Below are 26,887 nucleotides of genomic sequence, written 5' to 3' on the forward strand. Positions count from 1 at the left end.
TTTTTTCCAAAGATTCAAGACTAGACAGAGGAAGAGCAGTGCATTAAGATTTTTCTTAATGTAGGGGACTAGAATGCTATTTAGAAGCCTGACAGAATGCTTATTGTGTGCAGAGCACTGTACTAAGTGCTTTGGAGAGTGCAGTACAACATAATACGAAGTTGATAGGCATGCTTCGTGCCCACAAGAAGCTTAGTTGGGGAGACAAACATTAATATACATTGTGGATATGTACATAGTGCTGTGGGGCTGAGGGTGGGGTAAATATATGCTTAAAGGGTACATACAGCTCCAAGTGCATAGATGACTCAGGAGGGAGAGGGAATTGGGGAAAAGAGGGCTTAATTGGGAAAGGCCTCTTGGAGGAGATGTGACCCTAAATAATGATTTGAAGGTCGGGAGAGGGGTGGTCTGGCGGATATGGAGGGGCAAGGGGTTCCAGGCCTCAACCGGAGGCATTTGTTATGTCCTTGCAATGTGGAAGGATGGAATTCTCCCTTAGGGGTTGTCAGCCACATGTCTTGTCTTATGCTGTCAAGTCATCCATAATGACTTCATAGACACATCTCTCCCAGAACACCCCACCTCCACCTGCAGTCGTTCTGGTAGTGTATCCATAGAGTTTTCTTGGTGAAAATATGGAAGTAGTTTACCTATTGCCTTCTTCCATGCAGTCAAGTTTAGTCTCCACCCTCGACTCTCCCATGCTGCTGCTGCCGCCCAGTACAAGGGAGTTTTGACTTGTAGCAGATCATCTTCCACTTTCTAGTCACTGCCCAAGCTAGGGATGGAATGAGTATGCCTCTGCTTGACTCTCCCTCCCGTAGCCGAGACTGGTAGAGTACTGGAAACTCTCCAGGTGCGATCCTGAGAGGGATCTCAACCACATAGATGTTGATAAAAAAAAAAATCTCCTCGCCAGCATCCTCTTTGACACCAAGGGGGTTCGACTCACAATAACATGCACAGATTCATTCATTCAGTCAGTCAGTCAATCGTATTTATTGAGCACTTACTGTGTGCAGAGCACTGTACTAAGCGCTTGGGAAGTACAAGTTGGCAACATATAGAGGTGGTCCATGCCCAACAACGGGCTCACAGTCTAGAAGGGGGAGACAGACAACAAAACAAAACTTATTAACAAAATAAAATAAATAGAATGAATTTGTATAAATAAAATAAATAAATAGAGTGTATAAACATATATACAGGTGCTGTGGGGAGCGGAAGGACGTAACGCGGAGGGGATGGGGAGGGGGAGAAGGGGGAGAGGAATGGGGGAGGCTCAGTCTGGGAAGGTGTCCTGGAGGAGATGAGCTCTCAGTAGGGCTTTGAAGGGAGGAAGAGAGCTAGATCATTTTGGTAGTTGTGTAGGCCTGTATTTGAGGCCAGCAAGGCCAGAACCGCAGCCCGTTGCAACCTATTGTTTAGATTACAATTTATTTTAAATGTGGGGGAGTTATGTGCTTATGAAGTCAGAGGGGAAAGTTTGACACTCCGTGCAAGTTTACAGCATGTTCCCATGTTCAAGTAGAAGAACAGAACATTCAGATCAAAAGAAGTGAGAGAAGAACAAGGAGCTGTGCCCATTTTTTGCTAGCCTAGGGTAATGCATATTGGAAATGAGCTCTGATTGGAAAAGGTCATTTTAGACTCTCTTGCAGCATCTCTCTGAAGCAGTAATGAGTCACAAGTCAGCCCAGGCTACATGTCGTTAGATTGCATTGGATGGTTTAAAGCTGTTTATCCATCATCATGCAAGCATATTTTCTGCCCCTTGCTTTGATGACATTAAAGTAATGGTTGGCCCACGCAAGGGCAAAGGATCACAGAATGCTTTTGATCCATCGCAGGAATCATCTCCCTCTTTCCCCCTTTTCAGTCTCTCACTGTCTCCTTAAGAGAAATCTTTATGTGGGAGGGGAGAGAGAGTGAGAGTGTGTGTGTGTTTGTGGGGAGTCGGGGAAGGGAACACTCTGGTAAATACCATCCTTTGTCTCATTTCTGTTGTCAGTGTCTGTGCTGCCCGTCTCTGGGTATTATCTGGGGCGTTGGGTTCTGTGTGTATGTGAGGCATTTGCTGCTCAGGCCAAGAAAAGGTGCTTTTCAGCCTGATTTATTTTCAGAAAATGAATGATTCCCTGGAGCCTCTTCTGGCCCAGTACAAAAAGGACTTGACATGTGGTATTGTGGTATTCAGTTTAGAGAGGGATTTCAGGGAGTCAAGGGGCTCATTTACAATTCCAAGTACATATAAACCACCAATGGGTGGATTACCAAGAAGAGAACTCCAACTCATTCATTTTAAGAATGAGAGAAGGAAGTGGTTAAAATGATGGGAGTGTTCAGATCATGGTCAGTCCTCTTGCCCCTCTGTCCATTAGCATCAGTCAGTAGCATTTGTTGAGTGCTCTTTTAGAGTGTGAGCCCACTGTTGGGTAGGGACTGTCTCTATACGATGCCAATTTGTACTTCCCAAGCGCTTAGTACAGTGTTCTGCACACAGTAAGCGCTCAATAAATACGATTGATGATTGATGATGATGCAGAGTGCGGGTTTTAAGCTATTGGGTGAATACAGTAGAGTTAGAGCAGCATGGTCTAGTGACAAGAGCACAGGCTTGGGAGTCAGAGGTTGTAGGTTTTAATCTCGGCTCCGCCACTTCTCTGCTGTGTGACCTTGGGCAAGTCACTTATCTTCTCTGTGCTTCAGTTACCTCATCTGTAAAATGGGGATTGAGACTGTGAGCCCCATGTGGGGCAACCTGATTACCTTGAATTTACCCCAACACTTAGAACAGTGCTTAGCACATAGCAAGCGCTTAACAAATGCCATCATTATTATTCCTCAATCGTATTTATTGAGCGCTTACTGTGTGCAGAGCACTGTACTAAGCGCTTATTCATTATTAGTGACATGATCTCTGACCTTAAGGAGTTTACAATCTAACCGGCAAGACAGAAAAGGAATTTCAGTAATTACAGTAAGGAAGTAATGGGGGACGTGTACATAAGTATGAGCATGTGAGCATCCAAGTGGCATGGAAGTGCTGAAGGAGCATTTGGGGTGGATATACAGTGTGGAGAGAGCGGTCAATCAGTGAGATGTGTTTTCAACGTAGTGATTGAGAACTGGGAGTTGTGTTCATTCTTTCCAAGTATCTCGAATCTCCACATACCATTGCTCTCTCTAGCTCAGGTGATGTCTTCAGCCCAATAGGTTTGGCACTGCATCCTGAATCCCAGCAAGTGTTCCTTCCCAGTAGTGCCAATTACAGAATCTCAGCCCTGTGGATACCATGTCCCTTTACTAGGTTCTGAGAAAATCGCTTCGTTGTGGAGTGATTTTTTTCTTTTGTTTTGTTTTTCCTCCCCAATTCTTGAGCTCAGGAGGCTAGAACTGGTTGGACAGTGTGATTCCCGGGACTCAGGGTGACCAAGGATGAAAAGAGAAAACCCGTTTCAGTGACACCTCACAGTTATGCAGGAGAGAGTGTTTCTCCAGTGCGATTTACAGGTTGGGTACTGATAGGGTAAATTGGATTATTCATTATGGTTGGGATTGAATTGAAATTGTGAAGGGTAATTTTCATTCCCACACTTCAAGGTCAGATGAGAGTATTCACCATTCGCCCTCTGTTTATCTGTGAATGCAAATTGAATTTGGTGATTCAAATTGATGAGATGTTAGAATTATAAAACTCATCAGAGGCGACACGAAGCAAAATTACTGGGTATCGCTGGACGGTGGCTTCACCATTCCCCACCCTGGCCTTTCCTTTGATTGGTAATTATTTCAGTCTTGGGTTTTCATTCTCAGTTTTGTTTCAGCTGTTTTGATCTTCTGTTTTCAAGGAAAAGTGTAATGACACTTTGAGCTATTTAGGATCAGAATTACACAGCGTAAATAAAGCCAGCTGCCTAGCACACAGAGGGCTGTTGTGGGCGCGTTCAAATTCTTGGTTTTACTCTGGGTGACTCTCTGCCCCACCATTCCCAAACCTTAACTTATGGCCGGATTGCTCTGAGAAAGGGATGGCACTTTGACTTTCATTGCAACTTGGCTGGGGCAGAAAACCTTTTGGCACTATCCTTTGTTCTTTGCCCGGTTGGTGATATAAGAAGCGAGAGGATAGGGAGAGAAGGGAAGGTCTAGTGGCCACCAACACTATGGCTTACTCATGAAATGACATCCTTAGAGTCAAAACATCCATGGAACCCGTGGCAAAAGACTCCTCCATATAGCTTGTTCCTGGTCTTGTCCTATGCTGTCAAGTCATCTCTTCTGACCCACAGCAACTCCATGGACACATCTCTCCCAGAACGCCCCATCTCCATCTGCAATTGCTCTGGTAGTGTATCCATAGAGTTTTCTTGGAAAAAATACGGAAGTGGTTTACCATTACCTTCTTCGGCGCAGTAAACTTGAGACTTCGCTGTCATCATCATCATCATCATCATCATCATCAATCGTATTTATTGAGCGCTTACTGTGTGCAAAGCACTGTACTAAGTGCTTAGGAAGTACAAGTTGGCCACATATAGAGGCAGTCCCTACCCAACAGTGGGCTCACAGTCTAAAAGGGGGAGACAGAGAACAAAACCAAACACAGTAACAAAATAAAATAAATAGAATAGATGTGTACAAGTAAAATAAATAAATAGAGTAACAAATATATACAAACATTTATACATATATACAGGTATATACTGTAGACTGTCTCCCATACCTCTGCTGCCCAGCACAGGTGAGTTTTGACTTGTAGCATATTGCCTTCCACTCTCTAGCCACTGCCCAAGCTAGGAATGAAATGGATATGCCTCTACTTGACTATCCCTCCCGTAGTCGAGACTGGTAGAGTACTGGAAACTCTCCACGTGCAGTCCTGAGAGGGGATGGCTTGTTCCTTAATGCCAAATAAAGTTAGACGCTTTCTGCGACACTAAAAAGTCTAATGTCATTTCAAACTGAAGTTTGGGAGCAGAAGCCTGCCAGGGTACACAGGCTGATGATGGCTTGGTTTGTGTGTCCCAATACGGGCTGTGTTTCTGCTTTGAGTTCTCTTTCACGTGTCTACTCAGGAGACCATCTGACCTCAAAAACCACTGTCAAAAAGTCTGCGGTTTGTGGAAGCATATGTAGCGTACCACTGTTTCTCTCACGTAGTGCTTTTGTGCTGATTTACAGAGCAGCACAGGCTGAAAAATCCACTGCTCTGGGGCCCAGGCTGAGAACGCTTGCCGTTGACTTAAAAGAGACTCAGTATCCAGAGACTCGATTTCTTGGCAGAGATGCAAATATTTAAAGCCTTCTCTCCCGAAGACCAAAATAGCTCAAGCATCACTATAGTTCCACCCAGGAAGCTCTACCTGTTGGAAGTGGATTTTTACAACAAATCCACTCCATTTAGGAACTCAAAAGAGGGCTGCCAAGTAGTCAGTCAATCATATTTATTGAGCGCTTACTGAGTAGCTTATTGCCAGGCTACTAGTAAAAAATCAAATACCCGTGCGTTACCATTATCAGATATACACATTTATTGAGATCCTAGCTTGGCAGTCAGGAGTTAGCATATGCAGTATTTTTGGATGAGTGTATTGGAGGCTATTCTAGATTGGATAACAATCATCCTGGGTTCGGTCAATCTAGGTTGCATGTTTCTGCAGGAGTGGTTTCGTAAAGCAGAGTGACTGACCTCTGTTCAAATAGTTGATAAGTTTCAATGGGAATTGTCTTTGTTGTTTTGCAAATCATTTTAATCATGGTTGGTTTGGAGGCAAGAACAAAGCAGAAGTGATATTTTGGTGTAAAAGTTTGGTTCCTGTTGGCCTTTTTGTGAGCGTGATGCCCCCTCAAAGGAGGTGGTCTTAGGAACTTTTAATGGCCATTGCAGATTGGATAGTTAGCTTAATGGAAAACAAACAAGTAAAAGCCAAACATGTGGCAACCGAAATGCGCCTTTATGGGGAAGTCACTCCCCCAATATGCTTCCCTGCCCCGTACTTACTACCCAATATCTTTAAAAATGATTATCTGATGCATCAATCAATAGTATTTACAGAGTGCTTACTCGGTGCAGAGCATTGTAGTAAATGCTTGAGACTGTACAGTAGAGTTAGTAGGCACTATCCCTGCCCTCAGTATAACAGGGGAGGCAAACACTAAAATAAATTACAGATAGGAGAAGCAGTGGGGCCTAGTGAAAAATAGAATGGGCCTGGGAATCAGAGAATCTGAGAATCTCTGCCTCGTACCTGCTGTGTGACCTTGGGTAAGTTGCTTAACTTTTCTGTGCCTCAGTTTCCTCATCTGTAAAATAGGGACTCAATAGCTTTTCTTCCTTCTACTTATACTGGGAACCCCATGTGGGACAGAGACTGTGTCCAGCCTGACTATCATATATCTATCATGTAGAAGCAGCATGGCTCAGTGGAAACAGCATGGGCTTGGGAGCCAGAGGGCAAGGGTTCTAATCCTGGCTCCCCCACATGTCTGCTGTGTGACCTTGAGCAAGTCACTTAACTTCTCTCAGTTACCTCATCTGTAAAATGGGGATTAAGACTGTGAGCCCCACTTGGGACAACGTGATCACCTTGTATCCTCCCCAGCGCTTAGAACAGAGCTTTGCACATAGTAAGCACTTAACAAATGCCATTATTATTATTATTATTATTATTATTACTCCAGTGCTTAGTATAGCCCTTGGCACACAGTAAGCACTTAACAAAAACCACAATTAGTATTGTCATTTTTATTATTATTTAGGGGACAGCAATAGTTTCAAGATAGGTACACAAGTAGAACTAGGGGCAAGGATAGTGAGTACCCAAGTGGTTATTAATATAATTTTTATAATAAGCATTTGGGTACTCACTTTCCCTGCCCACTCATTACTACTTATGGACCTATCTTGAAACTCTGTAATGGTAATAATAGTAATGATAATACCACTACTACTACTAATAATTCCAATTCATTCATTCATTCAGTCATATTTATTGAGCGCTTACTGTGTGCAGAGCACTGTACTGAGCACTTGGGAAGTACAAGTTGGCAATATATAGAGACGGTCCCTACCCAACAACGGGTGTTAAGCACTTACTATATCCCTCGCACTGTAGTAAATGCTGGGGTAGATACGAGGGTGGACACAGTCTCTGTTAAGGCTTACAGTCTAAGGATGAGGGAGGAGGATTTAGTCCCCATTTTCCCAATGAAAGTGCAGCACTAAGAAAGTGAGTTCATCATCAATCGTACTTTTTGAGCGCTTACTGTGTGCAGAGTTGCCCGAGATCACACAGGAGAAAAGTGGCAGAGATGAGATTAGAACCTAGGTCCTCTGACTCTGAGGCCTGTGCTCTTTCCACTAGGCCAAGCTGCTTAAGCCACCGGGAAGTGTTGAAGTGGGGAGTTGAGAGATTGATCAGGGAAGGCCTCCTGGAGGAAATGTGGTTTCAGAAGGGCTTTGAATATGGGGAGCCCAGTGGTCTGCAGGATGTAAAGGGGGAGGGGGCCCAAGGAAGGACATCCTGGTTCCTGTTGAATGGAGGGTCCTAGGAAGGACGTTCGTCGGTGCTTAGTTTGTTGGTGTTGGAGTTTCCCTGTTGCGATAAGGCACCAAGTAGAATGATGGAGAGAATGATTTATGTGGACCAAACCGTGAAGCTAAAGCGATGAACTAATGTGGGTTGTGGAAATACTCTGGCTTCTCCAGATGGTTTATCCTGCTGGGAGGCAACATTGGCAGGCCAACCAGCCAGGCAGGTTCCAGTCAGGAATAGTGGTGCTCTTGTGCACGGGCCTCAGGCAATTCATGAGTCTCAGGAAGAATTGAAAATGGCATCAGGTGGCAAATAACAATTATAGCCGCAACTGGAAGAACAGCGTAAAAGGAACTCTTGGTTAGGCGTCCGTCATTTTTTTCAGTCCTATCACCCCACAGATCGTCACAACTCAGAGGCACCTGCATTGTACATAAAAATGCAACGTACTCTACCATTTCCCCTGACTTTATTTTATGTTAATGTTTGCCTCCTCCATAAAGTGTGAGCTCCTTAGCAGCAACAACAACAACAATAATAATAATCATAATTATGGTAGTAAGCATTTAGAACAGTGCTCAGTGCTTAGAACAGTGCTTTGCACATAGTAAGCACTTAATAAATGCCATCATTATTAGTAAGCATATACTATGTGCCAACCACTGTACTAAGCATGGTCTCTGTCCCACAGGGGGCTCATAGTCTAAATAGGAGGGAGTAGGATGCGATTCATTTTTTTTAAAGATGAGGAAACTGAGGTCCAGAAAAGTTGAATGACTTACCTAAGGACACACGCTGGCAGGTGGCAGAGCTGGGATTAGAACCAAGGTCCTTTAATTCCCAGGCCAGAGTTTTTTCCACTATACCACGCTACTCCTTTTCCAAGTGCTTAGTATGGTGCTCAGTACACAGGAAGTGCTCAATAAATAAAATCGGTTAATTGATTGAACCACTCATTTGAGACTGGTGTATGTAGCCATAGGTGTATGTGTACGGAAAATAATGGTAACCTGTGAAAGTTATTTGTTCATAAGTCTATAAGAAATCAGGTTGTGATCTGGGAAGAATCGTAATTAAAATAAAATGTTAGAATAACTACTGGCGATGTTCAGGGCCTTCAGACGACTCAACACTGTACATTTAGTCTAGAGCAGATTAGGATTTTCTTTGTCAATCAATCACATTTATTGAGCAATTACTGTGTGCAGAGCACTGTACTAAGCACTTGAGAATACAACATAACAGAATTGCTAGACACATTTCCTGCCTGTAGTGCGCTTACAGTGTCATAATAATCGTAGTCTTTTTTTTGTCCATCTTGGTTAATGCCACATTCTCAGTTGTGTTTCAACTTTACAGTGTGGTCAAAGTGGTTTTGGCTCAAAAGACATGAATGGAATAATGAACTTCACGGGGGTTATGAGAAGACAGGACTGTCAGTTTGTTGAGTAGATCAGTTGAATGGCTCCTATAGCCCCTGAATTCAGTTTCCTCCTCCACTGTTCTTTGAAAGAGGATATTCTGGGAAGTGATGTCTTTTCAGGAAGATTGCACTAAAGTTGGCTGCAGCACGACGTGGAAAGTACAAAGCTAAAGCCTCAAACAACCAGGACTTGGCTCTGTGGGGAGGGGGCTGAGAGCAGGCAGGATCCATAAACGGACCCAAGATTCTTTAAGGTCCCTCAAAGGACTGGGGTTTTTGTTTTGAACTTCAACCAAAGCTTCATAGAAATGTCAGGGAAGTCAGAGTTCAGTTTTAAAAATGGAGTTTGGGGTTTAATTTTTTTATGAGCTCTTTACCTCTTTCCCTTAAAAAAAATGTGTACGGTGAAGAGGGGTGAACCCATCTTCATCACAGGAAAGTCAGCGTCTCGGTTTGTGTCCATACATTGCACTGCTAGAGTTCTATTAAATGGCAAGTGAAGACCACTTGAGCAAGGCAAAGTAGGCCTCTCATGACCACCTTTTGTGTCATAAACTGCCTTACCGGAGTGAAATCATTTCTGTCCTTCTCGCTACTCCAGTTCAGTAATCAGGAGAACTCAAAAGCCCCTTGAAGGAGTTTTGAGAGAGCTCAGAATGAGAAATATTTGGAACACTGTAGCAGTCAGGCTCCAAAGTGCCAGAAGGACATGACTCCACTAACAATGCACAAAATTGTGCAGCTCTGGTTTGTCACAGACAGATGAGATTATTTCGAGCAAGGAGGTTTGACAGAGAGGGTAAAATATATAGTGTGTTTGCTCTGCTTGGCCATAACCTCGAAATGTGCAACATGTGGGTAACTTCCTTTCCAATTTGTTTACTTCCTAATCGACACACAAAGTTCAAAGCCAGTGTGCTGCTCTTATGTTTTGAATACAATCCACTGTATTATCTTGATTTACAAATACGCTTTCTAGTCTTGCTCAGAGCACCGAAATAATCTTGCAGTACGCTTGATCAAGGCAGTCTGGAAACCTGGATTGGCGTTTGGTTTTTCTTGCTGTTTTCTTCTCTGAGAAGCTTTGCAGTTGAACGAAAATTCAGATATATTCATTCAAATGCAAATTTATCTCCAAGTGCATATTTAGTTGCTTCCGAAACAGAACTCCTCATCTTTCCACCCACACCCTGCCCTCCCCCATGACTTTCGTATCACTGTATGTAACAACCAACTTCCACCTTTTCATAAACCCATTATCTTGGCATTTTCCTCACACATTCCATCTGTCACCAAAACCTCTCTATTCTACCTTCATAACATCTCTGATATCTTCACTTTCCTCTCTCCCCAAGCCACCGTCCTGCTGACCCAAGTGCTTATCAAAGCCTGCCTTAACTACTGCGTCAACCTTTTCATTCACCTCCCTGCCTCCTGTCCTTCCGCTCTCCAGTCTGCCCAGATCATTTTTCTGAGAAGCCATTCAATCCATATCTCCTCACCCCTCAAAAACCTCCAGTGGTCACCCACTCACCTCCGCATCAAACGGAATTTTCTTCCTAAAAGGCACTCTTTAAGATACTCTATCAGCTCTCCCCCTCCAACCCAACTCAAACACTTCACTCCTCTAACACCAACCTACTCTCTACACCTTGATATTGTCTATCTTGCTGCCGGCCCACATCGCTACCTGTTCCTGACCGTCAGACCACCACCCAGTGTCAAAGCCCTCCTAAAATCCCATATCTGAAAGGCCTTCCCTGACTAAGCCATCATTTCCCTGACCTGTCTTCCCCTCTGTGTTGCCTATCCACTGAGGTCTGTATTCTTCAAGCACTTGATATCACCCTATTCATTCATTCAATTGTATTTATTGAGCGCTTACTGTGTGCAGAGCACTGTACTAAGTGCTTGGGAAGTACAAGTTGGCAACATATAGAGACGGTCCCTACCCAACAGTGGGCTCACAGCCTAGAAGGGGGAGACAGAGAACAAAACAAATTAACAAAATAAAATAAATAGAATATGTACAAGTAAAATAGAGTAATAAGTACATGCAAAAGATCACTATGGCTTAATTATGAAGTAGGATTTGTGCCCTGCCAAGCACAAAATGAGAGTCAAAGGTCATAGTGGAGAAGCAGTGAGGCCTAGTGGAAATACCAAATACCTGAGAGTCAGAGGACCTGATCCCAATCCTGCCACTTGTCTGCTGTGTGACCTTGAGCAAGTCACTGTACTTTTCTGTGCCTCAGTTACCTCATCTGTAAAATCTGTTCTTGGATGTCCTCCTGTCACCTCAAATTTAGTAAGGCTAAAACTGAACTTCGTGTCTTCCCACCCAAACCCTTCCTCCTGCTCACTTTCCCATCACTGTAGATGGCACTACCATCTCTCCTCACAAGCCTATAACTTCAGCATTGTGCATGACTCCTCTGTCATTCAACCCACATGTTCAAGCCATCACTAAATCCTTTCAGTTCTACCTTCGCATCGCTGAAATCCACCCCTTCCTCTCCAACCAAGCTGCTACCCTGTTAATACAACCCCTTATCCTATCCTGCCTTGATTGTTATTTCAGCCTCCTTGCTGAACCTCCCTGCCTCCTGTTCTCTCCCGACTCCAGTCCATACTTCATTCTGTGGCCTGGATCATTTTCCTACAAAAATGTTCAGACCATGTTTTCCTGCTCCTCAAGAACCTCCAGTGATTGCCCAGCCACCTCCACATCAGAAAGTACTCACCATTGGCTTTAAAGCACTCAATCACCTTGCCCCTTCCTACCTCAACACAACCCAGCCCACTCACTTCACTCCTCACTCTTCACTCCTCGAATGCTAACCTTCTCACTATACCTCAATCTCATCTCCCTCGCCCACATCCCGCCTCTGGCCTTGATGCCCTCCCTCCTATCAGACAGACAATTGCTTTCCCCCCCTTCAAAGTGTTATCAAAGACACATCTCCAAGAAGCCTTCCCTGACCAAGCCCTCCTCTCCTCTTCTCCCTCTCCCTTCTGCATCACCCTGACTTGTTCCCTTCATTCATCCCCCGCTCCCAGCCTCACAGCACTTATGTATACATTATTTATTTATTTATTCTAGCATCTGTCTCAGCCTACCCTCAGCCCCACAGCACTCAACAATAATAATAATAATAGTAATGTTGGTATTTGTTAAGAGCTTACTATATGCCAAGCACTGTTCTAAGCAGTGGGGTAGATACAGAGTTATCAGGTTGTCCCACGTGGGGCTCACAATCTTCATCCCCATTTTACAGATGAGGTAACTGAGGCACAGAGAAGTTAAGTGACTTACCCAAGGTCACACAGCTGACAAGTGGCAGAGCCAGGATTAGAACCCATGACCTCTGACTCCAAAGCCTGTGCTCTTCCCACTAAGCCATGCTGCTACTGTACTTATCCTTACACTCTGCCATTTCCCCAATTTGCACTGTATTTGAATTTCAGTATCCACCTCCCCTGTAAGGCGTCAGCTCCTCGTAGCAGGAATCGTGTGTATGGACTCAATTGTACAATACTTTCCTAGATGCTTAGTGCAGTGGTCTGCACACAGAAAACACTCAGTCAATGCCATTCATTGATTGATTGGATTCTCCATCTCAAGAGTCTTTTCATTTCCCGCCCTCTCTTTTAGTAACCATCTGTGGTCCATGTGGTCCTTATGCTGAGTTCACAGTAGGGGGCTGGAAATTCATCTGAGATACAGATTCCCCTGCTAGTCTCCAGCCACCTTAGGTAATCCAGTGAGATGTATGTTTGCATTCTTACATATAACTAATTAAAACAGAGCCAGGAGAATGATGACAGTCTTCTAATTAAATTACCCAGTTTTGAACAGTGATTTAAAGCTCTTGTGAACTTCTCCACCTGAGTCCAATGATGAAGAGTCGATTTCACAGTCCTTGATTATTAAATTGGTCTATGAATAGTTTTAAATTGAACTCAAAAGAGTCTTTTAATTTGTCTGTTTCTAATGAATATTTTTGCGCACGCGTGTGTGTGTGTGTGTGTGTGTGTGGTGAAGGGGGAAGGCTAAAGGTACTTAAAAAGGTTACTGGGTACTTTTGTTTGCATTTAGAGTACATTTTCCCAAGAGGGAACAATTGAAGGGAAATCTCTTGGCCAGTTACTTTTCAGGGGCAGATGAGGTCTTCCTGGTATTTGAAGTCTATTTACCTATTTTAGAAGAAGTATGACCTAGTAGAAAGAGCTCGGGTCTATGTGACAGAATCAATCAATCAATCAATCTATCTATCCATCAATGGCATTTATTGAGCACTTTCTGTGTGCAGGACATGGTACTAAGCTCTTGGGAGAGTACAGTTGTTGCTAACTTGTACTTCCCAATCGCTTAGTACAGTGCTCTGCACACAGTAAGCGCTCAATAAATACGATTGATTGATTGATTGATACAGTACAACAGAGTTGGTAGTCACGTTCCCTGCCCTTCAGGGCTCCCATGTGTTTAGGTTGTAGACAGTAGACTATAAGATCGTCACTGAGAGCAGAGACTGTGTCTTAGTGTTATATTTTATTCTCCCAAGTGCTTAGCACAGTGTTCTGCACACAGTAAGCACTCAGCAAATACAATTGACTGACTGCAGTCTTTAGGGGGAGACAGATACTAATATAAATAAATAAATTACAGACATGTACATCAGTACTGTGGGGTTAAGGGTGGGGTGAATACCAAATGACAAGATCTGGGTTCTAATCCCAGATCTGCCATTTGCCTGCTGGGTGACCATGGGAAATCCCTTAACATCTCTGTGCCTCAGTTTCCTCATTTTATAAAATGGCGATGAAATACCTGTTCTCCCTCTCCATTAGACTGTGAGCCCCATTGGGGCAGGAACTGCGTCTGACCTGATGATCTTGTATCTACTATAGCACTTAGGACAAGGCTGGGAACATAGTGCTTAACAAAGACTGTTATTATTATTTTCATTATTACTGTTATTATGGTTTTAAAAATGTTGACATTACGTACTAGGAAACTGCCATTTTATGAAAAAAATGATGTTCTTGTTAAATGAATTATGTAGGGAACTGACCAGTGGCATTTCATAGTTCCTTTTTTAATGTTTGTTACTCATTTATCTTTGGAGTATTTTAACAGTTCTCTTTGTGATGGACTTCATTGTGATTATCTGGCACCCTAAAGATCTTTATTTCCTGGACTGAGTGGAATATTTGGTGGGGGGCAATATGAGGTGCAATAGTAGATCTTTGGCCAACAAGTGTTGCTGCTTTACATTTGAATAAACTTATTGGCTTCAATAAGTGCTCGGCCTGGTAGTTAAGCTTGCACTTGTAGTCTCATTCGTTTGCAACAAAGTTGGTGATCACATACCCTGTTAGGTTTTCAGAACTTTGTAGGCAACTGCAACATTTGAATTTCCGGAAAATCCTTGTTTGAGAACCTATTGAGTTGAATGGAAAGTATCCTCGTATGAATCTGTTAGGAACTACCGATCCATGAGTGACATTTCTAAAACCAGAATAAATCCAATAAATAAATAAATAAATCTTGGGTACTTTGTTTATACACACGAATTCCTGCCATGAAACCTTCCTCCTCCGTCATACCTTCCTCGTCATTTGCCGTACTGTAAGGAGTCATCACCCAACAGAAAAGTGACCGTGTTCTTATTCTCTCGTAGTGCTCGAGTATTAGAAAAGGCTCGGCAGCAGCTCCAGGAGGAAATGCTCCAGATCCAGAGTCAGCTGCTGGAGGAGAAGAAGAAGCGGGACTATAACGAGGCCATGGTCCGACGCCTGCAGAAGCGAAACCTCCTACTCACTAAGGTAGGGAGCCAAATTGGAGTTGGGGAGAAACATCTCCGTGATGGCCTTTACATTTGAATGCATGGCAGATGGCATCTTCAGGACTGAGACTTTCCAGAAACTCTGGCCTGTTTTGCACCTATCTTCTGTCTGAAGTAATTTTGCAGAAAGCTTAGTCTTTCTCTTGGTCCCAGCCTGTTTCTGATGGGTGTCCCCAAGATCCTGGACCACTGAGTCACAAAAGACTGTGTGTCCCCAAATGGGAAATCGTTGAGATACCTAGGTCAGGTAGTGAGCACCCTGCAACTCATATTTTCCACTTAATGTTCCAAGTGGATCGGGTCAAATCTGGTTGTACGTCCAGGTGTGAGAGGAGGAAATTCGACCCTGGGAGTTGAGGATGGGAATTGCAGTCTGTTTGGGGGTAACTCAGTTTTCCTCTAGAAAGCAGGAACTATTTCACCGCTGGGAGTTTTGTCCTATGTAGTTGACTGAAGCATCCTGAGATGTTTGAATTGTTTTGTGCTCAGTTCACTAATTTTGGGTCATTGCTGAGTTCATTCATTCATTCAATAGTATTTATTGAGTGCCTACTGTGTACAGAGCACTGTACTAAGCGCTTGGAAAGTACAATTCAGAATATGATTGAATGTTGAGTTGTTGCCCCTTCATGGGGCTCCCTTCCTGCCTGTGATGAGGGTTAAACCAGTTGTATTCAACAGTTGCTGTGGTAGTGTTTGTTTTGTTTTATGATATATGTTAAGTGCTTACCAGTTATAGGGTAGGGATTGTCTCTATCTGTTGCCAAATCGTACTTTCGAAGCGCTTAGTATTTCATTCATTCATTCAGTCGTATTTATTGAGTGCTTACTGTGTGCAGAGCACTGTACTAAGTGCTTGGGAAGTACAAGTTGGCAACATATAGAGATGGTCCCTACCCAACAGCGGGCTCACAGTCTATAAGGGGGAGACAGAGAACAAAACAAAACATATTAACAAAATAAAATAAATAGAATAGATATGTACAAGTAAAATAAATAACTAAATAGAGTAATAAATATGCACAAACATATATACATATATACGGGTGCTGTGGGGAGGGGAAGGAGGTAAGATGGGGAGATGGGGAGGGGGAGGATGGGGAGAGGAAGGACGGGGCTCAGTCTGGGAAGGCGTCCTGGAGAAGATGAGCTCTCAGTAGGGCTTTGAAGGGAGGAAAAGAGCTAGCTTGGTGGATGTGCGGAGGGAGGGCATTCCAGGCCAGGGGGATGATGTCGGCCGGGGGTCGATGGCGGGCCAGGCGAGAACGAAGCACGGTGAGGAGATTAGCGGCAGAGGAACGGAGGGTGCGGGCTGGGCTGGAGAAGGACAGAAGGGAGGTGAGGTAGGAGGGGGTGAGGTGATGGAGAGCCTTGAAGCTGAGGGTGAGGAGTTTCTGCCTGATGCGTAGGTTGATTGGTAGCCACTGGAGATTTTTGAGGAGGGGAGAAACATGCCCAGAGCGTTTCTGCACAGAGACGATCCAGGCAGCAGCGTGAAGTATGGATTGAAGTGGGAAGAGACAGACGGATGGGATATCGGAGAGGAGGTTGATGCAGTAATCCAGTCGGGATAGTATGAGAGCTTGAACGAGCAGGGTAGTGGTTTGGATGGAGAGGAAAGGGTGGATCTTGCTGATGTTGTGGAGGTGAGACTGGCAGGTTTTGGTGACAGATTGGATGTGAGGGGCGAACGAGAGAACGGAGTCGAGGATGACATCAACTTTGCGGGCTTGTGAGATGGGAAGGATGGTAGTGCCGTCAACAGTGATGGGAAAGTCAGGGAGAGGGCAGGGTTTGGGAGGGAAGATAAGGAGCTCAGCCTTGGACATGTTGAGTTTTAGGTGGCGGGCAGACATCCAGATGGAGATGTCCTGAAGGCAGGAGGAGACCCGAGCCTGGAGGGAGGGAGAGAGAGCAGGGGCAGAGGTTTAGATTTGGGTGTCATCAGCATAGAGATGATAGCTGAAGCCGTGGGAGCGAATGAGTTCACCAAGGGAGTGAGTGTAGACAGAGAACAGAAGGGGACCAAGAACTGACCCTTGAGGAACCCCTACAGTAAGGAGATGGGAGGGGGAGGAGGAGCCCACAAAAGAGAGTGAGAATGAACGGCCGGAGAGATAAGAGGAGAACCAGGAGAGGACAGAGTCTGTGAAGCCAAGGTTGAATAGCATGTTGAGGAGAAGGGGGTGGTCCACAGTGTCGAAAGCAGCTGAGAGGTCAAGGAGGATTAGGATAGAGTAGGAGCCATTGGATTGTCAAGCAGGAGGTCATTGGTGACCTTTGCGCACAGTAAGCACTCAATAAATACAATTAAATTAATGGATGAATGAATGAATGAATGTGCCAGGCACTGTACTAAGAGCTGAGGTAGATACAAGCTAATTAGATTGGACACAGTCCATGTCCCATATAGAGTTCATAGTCTTAATTCCCATTTTACAGATAAGAGAATTAAGGCACGGAGAAGTGAAGTGATTTGCCCAAGGCCACACAGCAGACAGGTGTCTGAAACTGGATTAGAACCCAGGTCCTCTGATTCCCAAATCTGTGCTTTATTCACCAGGCCTCTCTGCTTAGACAGGGGATGTGTTGATCAGCTCTTCTGTTTTGTACTCTCCTAACCACTTCGTACAGTGCTCTGCAAGCTGTAAGTGCTCAATAAATACCATTGTTGATGATGATGATAGAGCACTCTTATTGATGAGTAAATGCCATGGATCTGGTGATGGCCAGCAAAATTCTGTATGTCTTCAGACTGATAATAATAATTATGGTACTTGTTAAGCTCCTACTATGTCCCAAGCACTGTTCTAAGCACTAGGGTAAATACAAGTTGATCAGGTTGGCAGAGTCCGTGTCCCACATGGGGCTCATACCCCATTTTACAGATGAGGTAACTGAGTCACAGAGAAGTGAAGTGACTTGCCCAAGGCCACATAGCAGGCATGAAGTGAAGCTGGGATTAGAATGCAGGTCCTTCTGATTCCCAGGCCCAAGCTCTATCCACTAAGCCACACTGCTTATCTCCTGGCATCCCAGCAGTGGTTGTGCACCCTTCTTGGCTTTTCTGACATCCAGCTCATGATTCAGATTCTCATTAGTCTCACATTTGTTTTCATCATGAGGCACCACAAGGTATTTATGATCATTTTGGGCTTTGTGCAAGTAATTTTTTCAAGCTCTGAATCATTTTCATCAAACCTCTCTTGCCATACCCACAGCCTTGTTGCTTGCCTAGTAGGCGTTATCTCAATGAAATGTCAGTAAGTTATTTAGGCTGGAAATTGTAGCTGGGGTTCTTTGCTTTAAAAAGGCAGCTGTGATGTCACGGATTTTCTTTCAGGTGCCTTCATTTTCCAGCCTCTTGGCACTCATCTTGCTGTGCACAGCCCTGTCCAGGTAATTTCCCATAAGTTGTAGTCTTTATTGCCTCAGCTCTGGACCTGAGCATTGTGAGGCTCAGACAATTAAAATGTTCCTAGCGGGGGCGGGTGAGCAGGAGGATTGTTAATATGCCATTTGAGGCTAATGTAGAAGCAGGGGATATAGACAGAAATGTCTTTTTTCCACCAAGAACTCACGGCTTCATCCCTCTATGTAGAGGAAGGAGTCTTTTCACAGGGCACCATTTCAGATTCCAGGCTCAATGCAACCTAAAAATCAGGGTCTAAAGATAAGAGAGCTTGAATCTGTCAGGCTCCAGGCTCAATTCAACCTAAAAATCAGGACCTAAAGATGAGAACTTAAATCTTCACTTTTTACTCCCGAGGAAGGATTGAGGAAAAGCTGGAACTCGGTCTGGGTTTGTTCATAAGAACAAAGGAGACAAGAGATGCCACCATTTGTCCCAGCATGGCTGTACACAGGCTGGGTACAGAAGCCCGGGGGCTCTTTCTGTCTCTCTCTTCCTCCTGGGCTGAGTGGGGTGAACTATGCTATCTCTAGGAAGGAAAGGCAGTTGCGCGTCGAATGGGTTTAGGAACCATTGCCACGTTTGATGTTTCCGATATGGGGTTAGGGAACTGCTCAGACACAGATCTCCAGTGCTGTAGTGGATTCAGTCCCCCTGCCTTCCCCACATTTTCACTGATAGTCGGGATTATTCGTCCCAGCACGGCTGTACGCAGGCTGGGTACAGGAGCCCGGGACCTCTTTCTAACTCTTTTTTCCTCCTGGGTGGAGAGGGGTCACCTGTGCTATCTCCAGGGAGCAATGCCAGTTACCAGGTTCTGCTCTTCTTCCACTGCCTCTGTAGACTTTTCTTTCACTGCCACTGTTGAAGAAAGCCTACTTCCAGTAGGGCTCAGGGCTTGAACCAGACGTGCTGCTTCAGTAGCCAGTGGCTTGTGTGGGAGTGGAGAGGAAGCTTCTTTGGGCCCAAACGCACGTAAAGTAATCTTTAAGTGCTTACTTAGGGCCAGTGCTGGGGTAGAGGCCAAATAATTAGGTCAGACACAGTCTCTGTCCCTCATGGGGCTCAAGGTCGAAGTAGGAGGGAGAGCAGGTATTGAACCCCCCAATTTTACAGAATGAAGAAACAGAGGTTCAGAGAAGTTAAGCCACTTGCCACAAGGTCACACAGCAGACAAGTGGTAGAGCCAGGATTAAAACCCAGGTCCTCTGACTCCCAAGCCTGAGCTCTTTTATCTAGGCCACACCGCTTCTCTATGGGAACCACGTGAGCTTCAGAAGTGTGAAGGGTTAAATAAATTGAGGTGGAAAAAAAAGGCGGGTTCAGAACTCGGCTCTGCTGGGCCGTGCTTCGATGTTTAGAAATGAAGGTGGAGAGGGGAAAGGTAGAAATGAAGTGGGAAAGGGGAAAAAAGACAGTTAAAGGACCTTTGAGTGTGAGAGTGTTAGGGTGGTCAGGGGGACGGAAGGATGCGAGTGGAAAGGGGCAGGGAATGTCACTACATAGTCCCTTCCCAGCTGTGCTCCAGGGCTGTTCTTAGTTCCTTTTTGCAGCCCCTTCCTTCCCTTATTTTTGGCCCCCATGCTTCGAGCCCCAGAGCTGGAAGTTTTGGGGGAGGGATGTGAGGGAACTGCAGAGACTTTCCTTCACAGAAAGGAGGACTCAGGCGGTCCCCCTCTAGACTGTAAGTTCCTTATGGGCAGAGAATGTGCCTGCTGATTCTGTAGTTCTCTTCCAGGTACAATGCTCTGCACTTAATAAATGCTCAGTTAAATACCATTGACTGGTTGATTGATTGATTGAAGCTTGGAGCCAGTATGACCTCTTTCCATTTCATGGTCTGTTTAGTGGATTCATCAGTGGGCCCCTTAACAGCAATTCAGATTTGCTTATTCATTCATTCAAGCGTATTTATTGAGCACTTACTGTGTGCAGAGCACTGTACTAAGTGCTTGGGAGAGTACACTACAATGATAAACAGACACATCCCTTTCCCACAATGAGCTTATGGTCTAGAGGGTGATGGTCGCGGAGACAAAAGAGTTGATATCCTTTGGATATAGGCTAGGTAAAGGCAAAAGGGAGGAAGTGACTAGAAAAGCAACTGAAATGGTCAGCTAGAGGTTCCTTTAGCTCCTTTTCTATCTGGCTTTGCCATGGGCTTGGAACTGTGGGGTCAGAGCCAGTCTCCATTAGATCCTCGCTTACCCCTGTTCAAACTTTGCTTTGCTTTAGCACCGTATAATAATACTAGTGGGAGTGATAGTAATATTTATTGAGCACCTGCTGTATGCCAAACACTCTCCTAAGACCTGGGAAACAAGTTACACAGGTGATAATTCCACATGTTCCCTGACACACAAGGGGCTCAAATTGAATAATAAGGGGTAGGTAAGGGAGAGTGTGAGGGTCATCCTCAGGGGAAGATGGTGGGAGTGCCTGATTTTTTTTCCTCAGTGGTTTGATAGGGTGAGAGGCCAAGGTTGCTGTTTTACTGCTCAACTCCCTTGCAGCCCCTCCAGTTTTCAATTCTCAGATTTGTGCTATGTCCCTTATCATTTCACGCATCTCAACAACGAACTGAGGCGTCTGTCCCATCTCAGAAGGGAGTGATAGGATCAGGCTGCTGAGTGACTTTCATTATTTACAGTGCATCCAAAGCTGCCGTTTTGGAGCCACACCTCCTGTTTTGGGTAGGCATGAAAGAAATGAAGAAGCACTGTCACCTCTGAGGGATGGTGCTGTATCTGATCAGATAGCTAATTGACTCCCTTTTTGGATGGCCTGAATTACTGAAGCCGGATAAAGAGTAAAATCGTTTGGGGAGCAGCCAGAAGTCCTGCTAGCTCCACTGTTGCTATGGATGCCGGTGCAAGGCAGTGAGCACTCTCCCTTTTAAAAAGGAATATTTATCAAGATTTAGTCAGTCTTTAGTCCACTAAATGTTCAGATCCATCAGCTTCAGTGTCAAATGATGCCCTTTAAATGAAAGACTCAGAAGTTGGGGTTGATATTAGAGTTGTTGTAATTTTTGAAGCAGTTCGTCTGTTTCTGTGTCGTTCCCGTGTCTGGACTTGTTAAGCTGCTTGAATCAAATTTCCTGAATGTTTTGTTTGAGCTTTTTATTTTTGCTTCCTGCTTGAGGATTTTCTGTCCTTGAAGTTCACTACCCTGATCTCCAAAGGCAGAAAATTTCCATTCCCTCTTTCTCTGGCTCAGCAGGTTAATTGATGATTGTATTTTCTGGTTTAAATCTGGCTTCACCTAGACACATGCTTTATTTTGGGGTGTTGGTTTGAGTTAGGGATTAAGTGCGTATTGATTAACTAGCACTGGCTGATTATTTATACCGATTGTCCCTCGAAGGCATATTCTTGAACGATCAATACCAATCGTACGAGTAACTCCTGAGGCTTAGAACTGCAGGGATCCATCAAACGGAGCCGTGTGATTAAACTGTTCATTAAGCATAGCAGATTCAGAATTCATGGCTTGATTTGCCACCTGATTGCTTTGTAACTGGTTTGGATTCCTATATACGTCTTTGGACTAACCTCGTTTTAACTTCAGTCACGTTTTAGACTTTTTGCCTAGAGCACCTTTAGTGTTAGGAGCCTGGTCTCTCAACTTTGCCCCTTCATCTCTTTATTTAAAAATTACAAAAATATACATCAAATGTGTTTGTGTGTGCATTCGCAAACACGCACACAAAGCTTCATCTCCTCCAGGCCACCGACCATATTAAGCATTTCCTCTAGACTGTAAACTCAGTGTGGACAGGGAGCATGTCTACCAAATCTGGGGTATTGTACTCTTCCAAGTGCTTAGTACAATACTCAGTAAATACTATTGATTGATTTGGTCTTCTTAGCTTGCCTACAATGTTAGACTTGCCTCTTCCTGTAGCACTACTGCCCTTTCTCTAGTGTAGTAATCCAAGGTCCAAGGTCCTGAGTGTGAGATAGAGCCTGATTTCATGCTAAAATACTCTATGCCGATTTCTGGTCCTTGGTTCTGTATTTTCACCTTAAGGTCTTATTTGCACGCTTGACATTTAAATAGTGTGTTTAGAACGTGCAGTTTTATTTTGAGACCTTTATTAAGCATCTCCAGTCTAAGGGTTTAATTGTTACTGATAGCTAAGAGTATAATTACCTTGGTAAAATATCATGACTATATTAAGCAAATGGAAATTGGCTTCTAGGATTGGGTGAACACAAACCATTTTCTCATTTGAAACGGGCTATTTCAAGAGTGCTAGTAATATTCAACACTTGCGGAATCACGTTATTTATAGAAAATGAATAACAAGAATACATTTCCAGGAGGACGTTATTTGCTGAAAAGAAAAACTCCTCACAAAATCCCCCCAAATACCTCCAAATTGCAAGGCTATTGGTGATCTAGACTGTAAGCTCATTGTGGGCAGGGAATGTGTCCGTTATATTGTTATTGTAATAATAATAATAATGGTATTTGTTAAGCACTTACTATGTGCCAAGCACAGTTCTAAGCATTGGGGTAGATATAAGGTTGTCCCATGTGGGGCTCACAGTCTTAATCCCCGTTTTTCAGATGAGGTAACTGAGGCACAGAGAAGTTAAGTGACTTGCCCAAAGTCACACAGCTAAGTGGTGGAGTCGGAATTAGGACCCATGATCTCTGACTCCCAAGCCCTGCTCTTTCCACTAAGCCACTCTGCTTTCAAGCGCTTAGGACAGTGCTCTACACACAGTAAGCACTCAAGAAATATTATTGACTGAATGACTGCCTAAAACCAAGCTCACCGGAGAGGGGCAGATGCCGTAATTCAAGGAGGAGCAGTTCCCACCCCCGGAAAATTTGTAAATATGGGGATTGAGCCAAGAGTTGGCATTGATACTAATTGAATTGCAAGTGGTCAGCAGTCCAATTATGCAAGTGAGGTTTCCCTGGGGAAAGCAGTATATTTTGGTGAAGGAGTCGGGCACCTAGGCTGCAGCCCGGCAATGAACTTCCTTCCCCTCAAAATGGTTGTACCATAATAATAGGGAAATTCCTTGTTGTAGTTCTGTAGCACAAGTCTTGGAGGGGCTTAAAGCATTTTCATCTTTTCCAACAGAGACTGTGAAAGTCTGAGTATGAAGAAAAGTTTTTGAAAGTCTTAAGTGGATTTATCACCTGCAATTAAAGATGGGTGCAAGAAATTTACCTTGGAGGAGTTCAGGGAGGGTCTGATGAAGAAAGAGAGTGGTTCTCTCTGCTCATTGATCCTTCCTGAATGATTCCAACTTTCAAGGGACTGACAGGAAGGCACAGACAATTTCATGGCTAGATTTCATAGAACATTTTTGGCAATCCATTGGAATGTCTAGCTGCCAATCCCCATTTGTGCACTTGCCCCTCCCCTCAATGCCCTATGAAGCTAGCATAGCCTAGTGAAAAAAACACAGATCTGTGAGTCAGAGGACCTGGTTTCTAATCCTGGCTCCACCATCTGTCTGCTGTTTGACCCTAGGCATGTCACTTAACTTCTCCATATCTCAGTTACCTCATCTGAAAAATGGGAAATGAGACTGTGAAGCCCCATATGGGACAGGATCTGTGTCCAACCCGATTATCTTGGGTCTATCCCAGTGTTTTATACAGTGCCTTTTACATAGTAAGCGCTTAACGAACATCATTAAAAAAAAGTTACGATGGGAGCCAATTACCACCCCCCCCCCCCCCAATTCCAGCACTTTACTCCAGAAAAAGAGTATTTGTCACAGATAACAAAAACCGCATTCCAGGACACATATTAACTCTAATGGCAAAATGGAGAAATGGACAGCTCATCCCTGGTATTGTGCTAATTTGATTTTGAGCCCACCCCTCAGTTCCCTTATTTACAAAATGGGGACTCACTACCTCCTACTTAGACTGTGAGCCCCGAATGGGACTTGATTACCTTTTTTCTTCCCCAGCGCTTAGTACAGTGCATGACGCAGAGTAAGCATGTAACAAAAATGTAATTATTATTCATTATTATTGTTGCTGCCCTGGCTCAGATGTTCACTGGGATGTTGTGGGCAGAAGATTCCCAATAATTTTTTAAACTCCAGTTTTTTTGAAATCATTTCATTCTTTTAGCAGCAATTCCATTGGTTTCAATTATTGAATAGGGCAGAAAAGTGTTAACAAGGTAATTTTCCTCACCTTTCAGCCTATTGGTTTGTCAGAATTGAGCAGTGCTGTCATTGTTGGTTGCGGAAGAGCTTGCCTGCTCTGAGGCAAGGAAGTGGGAACTTGATAGAACCCTTGCTGTGAGTTCGTTCATTCCAGCCAGTGTAAGTTGCACAGTCTGTGAAACTCTCAGGGTCATTAGGAAGAAGGCAAGCTATAAGAACTCATGTTCCTGTATGTCACTGAGAATATTTGATGCTTTACAAGGGGAGTCACGGACCTTGTGAGTATTATTTGCTGTTTAGAATTAAAATGCCCCTGAAATATTGCCTTAATATCTCCAGTTCGATTTAATGGGTGAGAGGTGCCATAGCACCACAGAAGATGTGTTCTTTGTTGAAAGGAGCACAGGGGAGTAATCAGGAACTTGAACCAGGTGCCTTTCTCATGAGCAATAAAAGAGGTAGCAGTCTTCTCTGTCTCTGAACCCAGGTTGAGAAGGTTTTCGCTTTCTTGTAACCTAGTGTCGTTCTGCTTCAGTAAAAGGATGTTTATTCTGTATGCTGGGATGTTGAGAATTTGACTCTTCCGAGAACAACAAAACCATTGTATAACACCTCCAAATCATTAGATCAACACATAGTAATCAGAAATGTCAGTATATATGGAGAAAGTCCTGGAATAATAATTATCGTATAAAGCAGTTCAGAGACCATATGTTTCTCCTTGGATGAGAGCCGCTCTTTAAAAAAAAATTCTTCAGGCATGTTGAGGCAGTATGTATGTCATGTTTGGCTTTTATGAGAAATGATTTTCTCATTGCCATTATAGTGTTTAGCATGTAATAAGCACCCTCAGTGACTGTGCTTACTCACATGCTAAAGGCAGTGTCCTTTTTCTCAATCAAGCTTGCATTCTTTAAGCACTGTGTTTCTGCTTGCCCTGCATCATAGAAAGCCTATCTTTTGTTAGTCCTGCATCGGGTTGCATAGCTTGAAGGCAGCCCAACACACAGATTATGAGTTCTTTTTGTGCTCTGCACTTTGTTTATCCCGTCAGTTCTCAGAAAGCATGCATTGACCCAAGATTGTCACTGAGCCCTTTGTCAGTCATTCAAAGCTTTGGGTGAAGAGAAGTTTGATCCCTTCGTTCTCTGCTAGATTTTGATCTCAGTTTGATGCTCTTGTCTTTAAACCTCAATAAAAAAATCTAGTGCCTCAGAGTAACTATGCTTGAAGGATCCGCAGTTTGTGGATCATCATCAATTAGTCGAATTTATTGAGTGCTTACTGTGTGCAGAGCACTGTACTAGGTGCTTGGGAGAATACAATACAGCAGAGTTGGTGGACACATTCCCTGCACGCCAGGAGATGGATGTATCATATCCCAGCTGTTTCCACTGGAGTAAAGTGGCTCTCTCATTTTGTGGTGATTTGGTAGTTCTTTTTAGTGGAAAGTCAGGATTGGGTGGTAGCACATTCCGGCTTTCATTCAAATGAAAGACTCAAAGATGTGAAGCATCTCAGAGCTGGTTTCATCCAGGGTGGCTGTGATTCAGATACTGTCCTTGTGGGCTTACACTAGGTACAAGTTTCCTTATTTCCCAGAGTGTAACATTACTCCCAGTTGCAGTCACTAACCCCTCCAAAATACTTGATTTTTTTCCTCACTAAATTCCTTGGTGCAAAACTTTTAGCTATGGGTTTCAAGGAGCTCCACAAGGTGTCTCTGGGGCCGAAAGCGGGATAGCGTGAATGGCTGGAATTCATCACTGTAGGTGATGTGAATGGAAACGTGTCCTGTATGTAAATGAACACTGGCAGTAATTTTTGCTTTTCAAATTGAATGGGTTTCCAGATAGTTACTTCTTTCTCCTTTGTCTGACTTTGGCTAGCCCGTAGTTTGATGCAAGAGCAAGGATTAAACCTTTTTGGGTTTGGGTCTCGGTAAGGTTTTTGAAAAGATTGAGGAAGTACGCCTTAAACCGAGAGTCAGTTTGTCAACTGAACTCCCACCTGTGTGTGTTTGGCTGTTCTCAAGCTAGGTTATTTTATGCAGGAATATCAAAGATAGGCCTTCTAATAATAATAAAAATGATGTTACTTCTTAGGCACTTACTGTGTGCCAAGCACTATTCTAAGCACTGGGGCTCACACTCTTAATCCCCATTTTACAGATGAGGTAACTGAAGCCCAAAGAAGTGAAGTGACTTGCCCAAGGTCACATAGCAGACATGTGGCAGAGCGGGATTAGAACCCATGACCTTCTTACTCCTAGGCCCGTGCTCTATCCACTAAGTCACGCTGCTTCTCTATTATGCAGGGAAAGCAGAAACAGATTGCTTAGAGAATGCAAGCTTTATTGAGGGAAAGGATATTGCCTCTGGCATATTCTTCACAGCACCCACTGAGGGTGCTTACTGCATGCTAAACACTGTGTGCTCCATATGTCCCTGTTGAAGAGGGATAGCCACTAACAAGGTCTGCCAGTTTATGGCACTGTGGCCCAGCCCTGGCAC

At 44.0% G+C, this 26,887-nt stretch overlaps 1 protein-coding gene and 2 non-coding genes across 3 annotated transcripts in view; 1 reads left to right on the plus strand and 2 right to left on the minus strand.

Annotated features, from left to right (window-relative positions):
* MAD1L1 (mitotic arrest deficient 1 like 1) overlaps positions 1-26,887 on the plus strand; it is a 588,396-nt gene that overhangs the window by 175,473 nt on the left and 386,036 nt on the right. The window contains exon 10 of the mRNA XM_038763361.1: positions 14,649-14,793. Coding sequence (XP_038619289.1) covers positions 14,649-14,793 — 145 coding nt within the window. The remainder of the gene's footprint in view (positions 1-14,648; positions 14,794-26,887) is intronic.
* Positions 740-877, minus strand: LOC119942947. Its single transcript, XR_005455439.1, has one exon. It is a non-coding gene; the product is annotated as a small nucleolar RNA SNORA7 (small nucleolar RNA).
* Positions 4,758-4,895, minus strand: LOC119943145. Its single transcript, XR_005455621.1, has one exon. It is a non-coding gene; the product is annotated as a small nucleolar RNA SNORA7 (small nucleolar RNA).

Source organism: Tachyglossus aculeatus, chromosome 21 (assembly GCF_015852505.1).
Source record: "Tachyglossus aculeatus isolate mTacAcu1 chromosome 21, mTacAcu1.pri, whole genome shotgun sequence".
Taxonomy (NCBI): Eukaryota; Metazoa; Chordata; class Mammalia; order Monotremata; family Tachyglossidae; genus Tachyglossus; species Tachyglossus aculeatus.